The following is a 12,487-nucleotide window of genomic DNA, read 5'->3' on the forward strand; positions in this document are numbered from 1 at the left end:
CTGCAGAAAGTGGCATCCAGGGTGCTAACTGGCCAGGCGCATATTGTGCCACTCCTAAAAGAACTGCACTGGTTACCCGTTTGCTTCTGAGCTCTAATCAAGTGGTTGTTGCTGAAGTAGAAAGTCCTGAACAACTTGAAATATCCATTCACAGTCATCTACAGCACCTTCATTTTACCTGGATTAAGTTTAAGCTCGCTCACCTCCGACCAACCCAGTAGAGTTTCCAGACAGGTGTTCAGAGTTCAACAGCCTCCTTGAAATGAGCAGACAGAAAAATGAGTCATAGCTGAGTGTCCTCTTCATATTGATGACTCATCAATCCTAACCTTGATGTGGCTTCTCCCAACGGTTTCATGTAGATGTTGAAACACATGGGGGAATTGTTCTCCTAAGAGTCATGTCAAATGAATTTGTGAGTAATAACAAGATCCATACTTATAGTAGGCACATTTAGCTTGTCAAAAGGTACATTTGTTTGTTTTATAAACTTAGATCCTTGCCTTAATACTAGGACCCTGGGTTGGGTTACAACAATAAATACAATAAACCATCTGCAATGACAGACATTCAGATTAGCTATATTACAGAACATTTAATAGTTGTTGGTTTTTTTTTGCAGTCTCAGCTTCATTCTGCATTAATAAGTCTGATGAAAGAGGCAGGTTTTCAGCTGGTGTCTAAAACTAGACATTGGTACCAGTTGAATTTTCAGAGGGTGTGTGGTTATTGAGAAGTTTTTTTCAGTGGAACAGCCACAAGCAGGAGTAATGGCTCTCACAGTGTCAGTACCTGAGTGTCAGTACCTGAGTAGTAATGATGGCTTTTGCATATTGAAGAGGATGTCACGTGACTTTTTGTACAGAGGTAACATTTCAGGGCAGGAAAGCTTTCTGAAATCCATATTCTTTTTTGCAGAAAAAAAGAATAGGCTTTCTGTCAATTTCCTGCGTATGCATGGAATGTCTTTCACAGCAGGAAGGAGTTACTGAAAACTAGGAATTGGTGGAGTTTTAATGTCAAACCTCTGTTTTAAAAATATCAGGTTTTTCTGTTAAATTAATGTCCATGGCAGCTTAATAGAAACCTTAAATGCAAAAATCAGCTGAGACATGTACCACTTCAGACAAGCACAGAAAATAGTCATTCTGATCCCTTGCTTTACAATATGCCCTTTAGTCTTGTTATTAATAAGTGGCAAACTTAATTTGGTTTTCTATTGTGCATGTTAACCTACGGAACTTGCTGTCATAGGGTGCTGTGGTTTTTACCATTGTAACGTAAAATAGCTTACATCTATTTAAGATGATTCTCAGTGGAGCACCCAAGTCCCAATTGATAAAAGCAACATAATAACAGGCAATCAAAAGATCAAAGAAAGCAGAAAGCAGTGGCAGTGAACAGCATCAATAACATAATGGAATTGAGAAGATTAATGGTACTACTGGCAAACTAGAAGGATTCCTTTCAGTTTAATAAGTCTAGTATATTTTTCAGTTCTTCTCATAGAAGAACAAGTGTAAGAGCAATTGGCAAGTTCTAAGGAGAGAAAATGTCAGCACTGCTGTTTTATGATCTGTGATTTTCTTTCTGTATCCTTGTGCAAATCACTAAATGTCTTCTGCTTGCAGATGATGACTTTGATCAGTTTGATAAGCCTGGTGCAGAAAGATCTTGGAGGAGGAGAACTGGAGATGAAGACTGGGACAGGTAAGCCCTTTTAAAAATGTTTTTCATTATATGGGATTCCATTTTATTTTGAGTTTGTATTTTGTATCCTGCTTTTTTAAAGTGCAAATTCATACACTAATGAAGTTATCTGCCTGCTGTGTTTGTGTCATATGCTCAGTTGTGGATAATGTACACCTGTCGTGAAGAGCTTAGTCTGGAGACATGAACAAGTCTAGTATAATGAAGAACATTGCATAAAATGTTGGCAGGGTAAGGCTTGCTCTTGCAGTTGGCTTCATAACTAAATGTAGTTTAGTTAAGAAGAGAGAATTCCATGGGAAAAAATATTTTTTGCTTTAAAGCATAACATGTTTTATCTTGGATACAAACAGGTTCCTAAAAATCCTCTTAAACATTTTTAAATATCTAAATTGACTTTTGCTATTTTTCCTATTAATGCTAGTGGCAAATATTAGAGACTTCAAACCCAGGACTACCTTCTGTTGTGATGCAAGCAAAGGGTTGTGCTGCATTGGCTTACAGCAGCATCTTATACAAGGCAAGTTGTAGAGAACTGCATTGTTGGTGCCCCTAGATCTTAAGGCAAACTGAATGCAACAGCTCCTAGCAGTATTGAGTGGCTAACACATTATCATTCCTGTAGATCTCAAAACAGGTTACATATTTATTTTTTGTTAACGTTTTTGTGGTGCCCTTAAATATAAACATTTACAAACTTACCAAAGTATAATTAAAATAAAAAACAGAACAGTAAAACACAGTACTAAAAAACAGGTAACAGCATTAAACAGCAGCATTAAAACAAGCAGTAAGAGTTAAATAAAACTTGTGGGAAAATAAACAAAAAAGTCTTTGCTGATGCTGAAAAGACACCAGGATCGGTACCAGGCAAATCTGCCAGGGAAGAATGTTCCACAAGCAGAGTACCGTCGCAGTGAGAGCCCTGTCCCCAGTATTCAGCTAAGAAACAAGACCCTGTTCACCAAAGCAGCAACTGCAACTAGTACTGCCACTCTGGCACTATTTCAGATCTTCATAGTATAGGAAGAGGTGTAGGGTTACAGATGGTGGCTGTAGCTAGGGAAGAGTCTCTGAAAATGCTATCATTGTGTACAGTTAGGTTCAAGTGGCCTATAATAGTTGTGCCCTACACTCTTTTGGTACTCTGTACTACTTTGAGATAGTTCCAGAGTGCCAGCAATGGTGATTCCTGCTGCTTTAGTCAGCAGCCAGGACATGAGTGCAGCAGGGCATTATTTCTTTGCAGCACAGCATAGGATCAGGCCCCCATGGTGTAATATTTCCGCACAATCCTTTTTTCTTCCAAATGTTTCGCACTGTGAACACCACTAGAATGGCAGTTTGCTTTTATATCTGGTTACTACTACTTCATAGCTGAATTCTTTCTTGCCACTTGGAAAGGATATTGGTGTCCCCATCCCAGTTAGTACATGCTTTTCAACAGAGCAAATGCTTCCACTTCTTTGTGGGGTGGGAACAGAGGAGATGTGGAGAAAGAAAGTTGCTGGTAATCTTTGATAAGAGGAAGGAATAGGAATTGTAGGTTACTCAAACTGTTGCTTTTTTCAGCTCGAATAGTTGATTTCTCTTAGATATGTATTCTCTTCAGAAATTGTATAGGTGAACTTTCACTTTCTTTCTAATGCAGTATCTTTAGGATGGTTTTGATGAATGGCCTCCTGAACAGCAATGAGCATTTCTCCCCATGCATGCTTAATTTCAGGAGAAAACATTAGGAGACTGGTGTTCTGTCAGTGGTAAGGGTTCTAGCCTGAGTGGATGTGTGTGCTAGTTCAGGGTTGCAAGGTCATGCACTGCTAGTGCCAGTTCAGGATCCAGTCAACAAAGCCAGGTCAAGGAGAGACTGGATTCCAGTTGGGCAAGGTTTAGTAATCTTGAGGTTGGATGCCAGTGAGCATGACCAAATAAGATCAGGCAAAGAAAGCAGAGGTTGCAGTCCTAAAACAGCAGTTACAGCAAGTAGCACCCTGGAGAGCTCCAAACAGAGTCTAGATAACTAAGACAAGACAGGCTTGAATGTTGCTCCAACATATGGCAAAACCAGACTGAGCTATCAGGAAGAAGGAGTGATAATATCTTGGTGACCACAAACTTGAGCCAAAAGAACCCCTAGCAATGTTGATAATGTGTTGGAATTACATTATATGAAGATTGGCAGTCTTCCTTTGTGACACTCCTTATCCTCAGTAAGTTCCCTGCCTCTTTCCATGAGAGGTTTACGCTGTGGTAAGTAGCTTTTCTTGAAAGGAGTTAAATCAAGCACTAACTATGGTTTTGAGACTGCTAATCTTTCTTTAAAATTAGATACATCAAAATGTGTTTTGCATTTGTTCTATTTAATTTGCTGTTCTTCAGTACTGTTAGTACAGTGGGCAAAAATGATCTGGAGGATTCAATATTAAATAATGTGGTAAAATGGAAACCATAAGTTCTTTTAGAATCATCATGAAGCACTATAACTATTTGTCTCTAGCCTTTAAGTCACCTAAATAATAATAAATTTAATTGTTTGTTTATTTAAAGTATTTTTATCTCACTATTCAGACGAAAGGCTCCCATAACAGCAGAGTTTTTATTTTGGTGGTTTCCTAAAAAAAACTGTTTTTGAAATATGGCAACCCTGAAATTGCTTCCTCATTTCTATAACTTTGACTATTGTATGAATTACTACAATAGCTTTTAGAATCCTTGCTTCAAAAAGCTCATTGTAAGTCTGTGAATGTTTTTTTCTTCCAGTGAATTAGACGATGACTTGCTAGGAGAAGATTTGCTGGCTGGCAAAAAGGTAAATAAGTAAGCTGTATGCATAAATATGTAAAAAAGACATTAACTTCTTTGGTTCTGCCAGTTTTCTGATTTTGTAGAGCGTATTGGAGCAGCTCTGACAGTAACCTGATTGTGTTTATCTTCAAGCATGTGCTTGTATATGGCAGCCTGAAAAGAGTTCAACAAAGCCAGGTTTCACAGCCGGTGCTATTTCTTTCATGTATGGAATGATTGGCAGTTTCTCCTGCTTGCTTCACAAAGTGGTGTGAGGGCAGTTATGAACATAAATGTACACAGAAGCTACTGCTAGAAGGACCTGTTATAAGGCCAAAGGTTGGTTATATAGAGCGGTTGCATTGAAGGGAAACTTGAAGTATGCAATATTCTTGTTTAATAATGACAAATAGCTGTTTTTAAACTCTCACCTCAATATTTAGCAGGAGCTTTGTATACCAAGTATCAATGATCTTGCCAGGCAAGTGCAAAAAAATAGATACTTGAATACAGGATTGAAAACCATCAGATTTGCAGCATTCAGCTTTTCTGGCCCTTATAGTAGTGCCTGGAAACAGACAATCAGTTCATGTATCAACAGTAGTGACCAGAGGAGAAATGACCGCTGGGAGGAGCACAGAGAGAATAAACTCTGTAGTGCACCTGCAGCAGCAAAACACCTTCATCTGCCCCACTTGCAATAAAGCGTGTGTCTTTACCCCTGCCATTGTCTCCTGAGACAGATGGATGCCAAAATGTTAGTAGCGCTTTGTGAAATTATGGAAATCAGAGGAGGGCTGAGAAAATTTCCCAGAGGTTTGGAGATGGAAAGCTTGTTAGGCTCCTTTTAATAGCTGTTTTCCCATTTCTGTGGGCTGGCAAAAGTAAAATGAGCATATTGATATTATTTTACGCATAGTCATGAATTCAGCAATTTGTGTTTTCTTTGCACTGAAAAATACTAGTGTTCTCCAAAGTATGCATTGCTATACTTGATGTTTAGTCCTGTTTGATGTTAAACATGGATGCTTTTCTTTGAGACAAGATCTGTGTATGTAGTAAATCAAATGAGGAGGGAATATCCATTATAAACAAGGTTCTGTGGTTGCTGTGGCAAGTGGACCCTAGCCTGTAATGCATTATAGCCACCTTCCCAGCTTTGGAGTTGTCTAGGCACACAAACCAGCAAGTTACCTCTTTCTAGCTCCAAACCCTAGAGTGGAGTAGGGGATTGTGTTTGATCTCATACAGAGTTGCAGTGCAAGGTCAACAAAGGAAGGGTTATTGTGGTTTGGCTACTAGAATAGCAAAAATTGTGGGCCACAAAGCATAAACACTTGTGGCAAGTACCCACTCTCTTACTGACTTTGAGTCATGACTTGAATATCATTGACTTCAGTGGGTCCAGCTAACTTGGGTTTGGTCTAACCTATTGTTTAGTACAATCTAGCCCAGGCATAGGCAAACTCGGCCCTCCAGATGCTTTGGGACTACAATTTCCATCATCCCTGACCACTGGTCCTGTTAGCTAGGGATGAAGGGAGTTGTAGTCCCAAAACATCTGGAGGGCCAAGTTTGCCTATGCCTGATCTAGCCTCTTGTTACTTGTGATGCGGTTTGTTTATACTGCTTCTTAAACCTATCATGTGGAGGTTTCCCTATCATTTTCCTTGCAGCGTTTTTAAACAAAGCAAACAGTAGTAGATCTGTTGTCTCACTTCATCCCTGTTGCATCAAGCTATTTCTTTTTTCAAATAATTTTTTTAGCCTGCTTTTAAAATTGTCTTTTTGGGGTTAATATAAAATTGTATATGTTGTCCTTTAAAACAAGTTGTACTAATATGCCTCTTTTTTGGTTACTTGACCTGCTTTCTGTTGGATGGAAACAAATGTTGACAACACAATTAACAAATTGGAAGGTGTTCAGAGCAGCATAACAGCTTATCCAACCTTTAGCAATTTTGCTGCTGTTCTCTGAACTCCTTCCAATTTCCACACACTTTCTGTCTCTAGATCTTTCCCAGTTAGCCTTTCAACCAGGCCTTTGGCTGATTTATATCCTATATCCTATATCCTTTTAAGTGTGTTGCAGGTGTGTGTTTTCTTGTTTTTCTTATGTATTTTATGGTTTTATTTTGTGTTTATATGCTGTGAACTGCCCTGAGATCTTTGAATATATACAAATGTATACAAATAAATACAAATATATACAAATGTATACAAATACAGTATACAAATTTTATAAATAAGCACATAAAATAACAAAATAACCTTTAGAATAGCAGCCTTTAGATGTTGAGTAAGAGAGAGCTGAATATACATATGTTTGTTAAATGCTAAGTGCTTCACCGCCACACCTGCCCAATAAAACCCACTTTATTGTCCCAAGGTCACATCTTTTAAATATTCTGTCATGTAGCATGCTGCTGTGAGAGGAGTTTTTCTGTAAGTTCAGCAGTAATTGTTGGCTTTTCCCCCAGTTTTGTTTGGTGTTTAGTTTTCATGGCACAGTTTCTGGTCTCTTGTCTTGCCAACTGAACCTTCTAGCCAGCAGTGTTGCCACAAGCTTTGGTACTACAAACTCCTATTGGTCAAGAGATCAAGTTAGAAACCCTGATATGTGATTGTGCAAAAAACAGATTCTTTTTATCTTCCCTTTGTGTGGCCTCTTGTTCATTTCCATTCCACTATATACATATTTATATTTATAACAGACACCGGTATGTTTTTCATAGGCAGTAGGCATTCTTCAAATGTAAGCTCTGATTCTGAGGAGTCTTGTAAGATCTCATGGCTACTACTTTCAAACCACTTTATTATTTAGACCAGCCTTCCTCCAAGGAGTTTAGGGTGGCATACACAAGTCTCTCCCTTCTGTCCTAACCTTCCTTAACAAATTGTTGTAAAGCTTAGAGATAGTGATTGGCCCAAAGATGCCTTTTGAGTTCAGTAAGCCTGCAACTTATGCACATCTACCTTGTGCGCATCTACCTTATGTGCTTGGTAAAAATAATAATAATGGAAAAGAGGGGTGGAATCGGGTGGACGTAGAGGAAAAATTGCTCTGACAATCCCACCCACCATTGCACCTGATGTGTTTTGATTATGCACAATTTTGGTTTTAGGCCCAATCCCTGGAACGTAACCCTACGTAAATTGTCGGCTTACTGTATTGAGACTAAGCTGAGGTTTAAACTTTGGATTCCCTGGTTTAAATCAAACACTCTTGCCACTGCACCACACTGATTTTTTTATTACATTGTCTAGCCCTGATATTGGAAAATGTGCTTTCCTTCTTCAAAGTCAGGCTGTTACTGTAAGTTTTGAAATTGCTTGTGAATGTTGATTTTTTTAATACAAATTTTCATCAGTTTTTTATGCAGCCCATTTAAATACAAAGTTTTATACTATTTTCTTCTAATCCAATGGTCTTCAACTGGTGGGTTGGAATCCACTTGTGGGTAGCAGCCTGATTGAAGGTGGGTCTCAGCAGGAGCGCTACCACCATGCATATATATGGTAAAGGATGTTTGGGTTAAAAGTGGGCTCTGAGTCTGAAAATATTGAAGATATCTAATCAATTGGTTCATAGGCTGTTCAGAGTTAATTATGAAAGAATGCTGCTTACTGATAATTCCTTGTAAAAGGTTCACTGCTAAGAGAGCAGCCTTCTTTGCTGTGTTCTTAAATGTTACATATTGGGTTATCTCAAGGGCAATTCTTTAAATTTAAAATTTAGACGCAGTCAGATATGTCAGATGAAGAATTGAATGATGATCTTCTACAGAGTGACAACGAAGAGGACCAGCATTTCAGGTTTGTCTCTTACTACTTTGCCCCAGTAATGTAATTGGGTTTCTAGATCAGTGCCTTGAATGAGTCTTACCGAAATAGGGGTGTACATGTGTTTCACACTGGGAAGAGAAGATTAATTACTTTTTACGTTGGAAGAGTATGACTAGAAATTCACATTTGAGACTAAGTTTTAAAAGTTGAAGAAAATACAGCTGCTATTTTTAACGAGACATTCCAATTGAATAATTGGTTAAATTTTAGGCCTGCAGTATATAATTGTCTAAAAATATTTAAAAATAAAAACATTTTATCCGCTAAAAAGTAGTTGTGTGGATTTGTCCGAAAATTTTGTATTTTCTTACATGAATTATAATAACAGGGTAATTTGCATTTGAAATTTTTCAATCTGCATTGACAATTTTTCTGAATTCCAGGGTGATCTGTTAGCATGTTTATTTTACTTGTGTTTAGTGAACAAAGCTGAAAATGTTGAAAATGCCAAGCTTATCTAATACCACATATGCAGTTGTCATCCATTCATCATTACTAATGAATGTATGAAACATTTTTTCCCTGTAAAACAATAAAGCACTGGAAAAAAATTCCATCCCACATCACTGCAATGTTCTGTAGCAGTGAATACTTCTGAAAACCTTAGATGGCAAGCCCCATATTTCCTTGTGTAGTTAGCAGGGCCTCTCCTTAGGTGATACCTGTGGTAGCATGCATAATTTTAAACACCTAGAGAGATATCCAGTGAAGTCTGAGTAATCAGAGTAGACTCATTGAAAATAATGAACTTAAGTCCATTGATTTCATTGGGTCTTTTCTGAGTCTGGCTAACACACTATATGATTGTAGCCTAAGAAAGCTTGTTTTTATTCATACACAAACCTAACAATTTGACTGGATTACAGTTAATCTGTAGAGTTAACTGGTCAGCTAGGTTTTCTTTTAATTGGATGGAAATCCTAATAATTTGCATTGGTGCACAACTTCAACATTCAGTCACATACTCTCTTCTGCATTAATTTGTTTATCTCTATGTCTTTAACGTGTCATAGTTTTTTGAAAGATAGGCAGAAACTAGAGGATTGTTACTTCTGGACAATTAAGGGCATTTTAAGGTGGGGGAGATCCTATAGTTCGCTAAATTAAGTCATTGGCTTTTATTGCAGAATTTGTTGTTTAACTTCTTCTGAATCCTCAAATTCTATATAAAGACACTTTGAGGACACATTTAAAACTTTTACAGACGATGCAGATTCCAATTCAAAGTCTATTCAAACAGCCCTACCCCTTTAAAAGCATTATTTCATTGTAAGAAATAAAAGTGAATGAAAGTCCAAATTGATGTCTGGCAGCATTAATGTAGCTCAGACTGATGAGTAGTGAGTGTTGCGATAGTGTATGGTAGTCTGGGAATTAACATGAACTGCAGCTTGCTTGGCTACCTTGTACTTCTTGTCAGCCTAACCTGTTAGACCATCTGGTTGGTTTGATCCCTCTGGTCAAATAGCCTGCAGCTGATGATAAGCTGTGGTATAAGTATGCATATTATGAGTTCGTGGCATAGAGTCAAGTCGATGTGTGAGCTATGCACTTTGCTATTGAATGCAGACACTGTATGATCTATCTGCATCCTGTACAGAATGCACATGCACACAACCTGCTGTCATACTGTGGTTAATATATTGATTTTTCATCTTCCTTTTTTTTTTTTTTGACTCTTATCATAGCACCCAAGGTGTCACAGTTAGTCTTAATGCTACATCTGAAGTAGCTACATCCTTTGAACTCTCGGAGCATGCCAATGATCAGTCTGTTGAGCAAGATTCAGAGTATGAACAAGGGGAGGATGAACTGGGCTATGACAAATCAGAAGTGCCTGAAGAGTATTCAGGGGAATACACAGAAGAAGGGCAGTATGAAGGCCAAGAGGCTGAGCTGACAGAAGACCAAATAGAATATGGGGAAGATCAGGGAGAAGAAGAGATTTATAATGATGGAGTGCTAGATCTCGAAATCAATGAACCTCTAGATGATTTTACAGTGAGTTTCTTTCTATTGTATTATCTGAGATAACATTGCTCCACATGCCTAGGTTTTTAGACTGATTTGAAATCTGTTTACCTCCCTAGGGATGTGGGGAAAATTAGACCTATTATCACTGTCTGCCAGTTTCTTTATCTAGGCTGTGACAAAGTTTGTGTTGACAGCTTGTTTGGCTGTAGGTAATGCTCCTTTGTCATTCTGGAAGGCAGTTGAGAATCATGACCTTGAGGATTGTATCCTTAAGGAAAAAAATAGCTTTGTGTGGTGGGGAGACAGTGCCAATTGTTAGAAGTACTTAATGCAAAAGCTTTTATCCGGGCTTTAGACACGATCTGATAAAGTCCTTCGAAGGTGAAAAGATTATTGACCTGCTAAAGACATCTTTAAGGTGCTAATATTCCAAAGTGATTGATGTCCTGCTTGCTCCTTTCCACCCCTCCTCTATTTTTTGTAACTGAGAACTGTCTAAAGCTGAATAAAGAGGTTGGAGGTTACTTCACCAAATGTCATATGCATAATTGTTTCAGTTTAAGTTGCTGAAGCGGTTGCCCAACTTGAGTTAAAAATAATATAACTTATCTGTTTGTCCAAAATATTGTGTACAAATAAATTATAAAGAAGCAACGGATTCATTGATGTTTTAAATTTGTTTCATTTATTTCTTGTGAAGCATGTAGTAAAGTGTTGTGCAAGGTGGTAAAGCATCTATTAGTTGGGAGTTACTAGAAATTACTCCGTGGGCATATGTTATGATATTAAAGGGAAAGAAGTATACTTCTTGGCAAAACTATTGGATTATAGTGGTGCTGCACTGCTTATGAATGGAGTAGAGCCTTCTCTAAAACTGGAAAAGAAAAACATCTTAGGGAATTGGTGCTATTTACTCTTAATTTAGTTCATAATGTTTCATAGCTACAGTGGTTATAGTAACCCTAACTTACTGTGTTGAAACCATCCTTTTGTGTTGAAATAATCAGGGCTGGTGGAACCCGTGGCCCTTCAGCCGAGCCAGAATGGGATGATGGAGTTTGTAGTCCAATCTGGAGAGTCATAGGTTTCCCACTCATAGTTTATACTCTCCTAAACTAGTTGTTGGTGCAAGAGACGTTAGTACCTACGACATGGATTGAACTTAGAGCATGCTACTAGGGGCCATTACCAAACATAAAGGTTCCCAATCTCTTCCCTCACCCTTCCCTTTAACTAACATGCTCAAATTCCCTCTTCCCTTCCTTATTCAGCCTTAATCACATCTAAGTGTTACATTAAAATCATGGTTAACATTATTTGGTTTTCCTTGTAACCAGCTTTAAATTCTTAGTTAAGACTGGCTCTGACAGAACAGTCAGTTGTGACCAAGAGACCCAGGCAGCTTCAGATGGAATTTGTGTCCTCCCAAAGCTTCCTCCCACAAGCAGAAGCATTTTAAGATTAAAACATTTTCATCATGCAATTATTTTCATCATGCAATTATTTCAGGATGAAGATTATATACAGTCCTACAGTGAGCAGCAAGCAATTGAACAGCAAGAATATGTAGCTGAAGAAGAATTGGAGGAGGTTGCTGACACCCAGACACCTCCAAATGAGTCGGAAGAGGTACTTTTGAAGAAGTGAAATCCTAAAGGCAAAATACTGTTTAGCACAAGGGATTGAAAAGTATTTTGAGAATTGTCAGTGGTTTTGTCTGGTTTGTGTCTGTTCTTGGCAGGAGGAGAAGCTGTTCAATGATTCTTTGTTAGCCTTGCGTTTTGAAACATGTTCTTTTGTCTAAGCTATGAGCGGCTCTATTTGTCAGGATGGCCAACATTTCTAAGCTACAGACAGCAGTTGCCATTATCATTGAGGGCCTCGGGACATGTACACAGGGCGCCTGGAATGCTCAGCTCCTCCTCATCCGCTACTCCCACTGTTACGTGTTTCTCCTCTTCTGGCAGATCTCACAGCTACTTGTAGTTCTGCACGTGACCACTCACTGGCCAGCCCCACTTTTTCTTCTCATATATGAGTTTCCTTAGCTTGTACGTTAACATTATCTTTAGGAGTGTTGGCAGTTAGCTGTGGTATGGGTTTGTGGCAGTAGGCCAGGGTAGAGGAGGGAAAGGATGAAACATACACCTCTCCCCTGTAGACAAGACCTGGA

General features: G+C 38.4%; 1 protein-coding gene across 3 annotated transcripts in view; it reads left to right on the forward strand.

Moving 5' to 3' along the window:
* RBM33 (RNA binding motif protein 33) overlaps nt 1–12,487 on the forward strand; it is an 87,194-nt gene that overhangs the window by 4,338 nt on the left and 70,369 nt on the right. For all 3 annotated transcript variants that reach the window (XM_081834206.1, XM_081834205.1, XM_081834207.1), the window contains exons 2-6: nt 1,632–1,710; nt 4,471–4,519; nt 8,234–8,310; nt 10,029–10,341; nt 11,824–11,943. In XM_081834206.1, coding sequence (XP_081690332.1) covers nt 1,632–1,710; nt 4,471–4,519; nt 8,234–8,310; nt 10,029–10,341; nt 11,824–11,943 — 638 coding nt within the window. The remainder of the gene's footprint in view (nt 1–1,631; nt 1,711–4,470; nt 4,520–8,233; nt 8,311–10,028; nt 10,342–11,823; nt 11,944–12,487) is intronic.

Source organism: Podarcis erhardii, assembly GCF_964252035.2.
Source record: "Podarcis erhardii genome assembly, chromosome: 12".
NCBI lineage: Eukaryota > Metazoa > Chordata > Lepidosauria > Squamata > Lacertidae > Podarcis > Podarcis erhardii.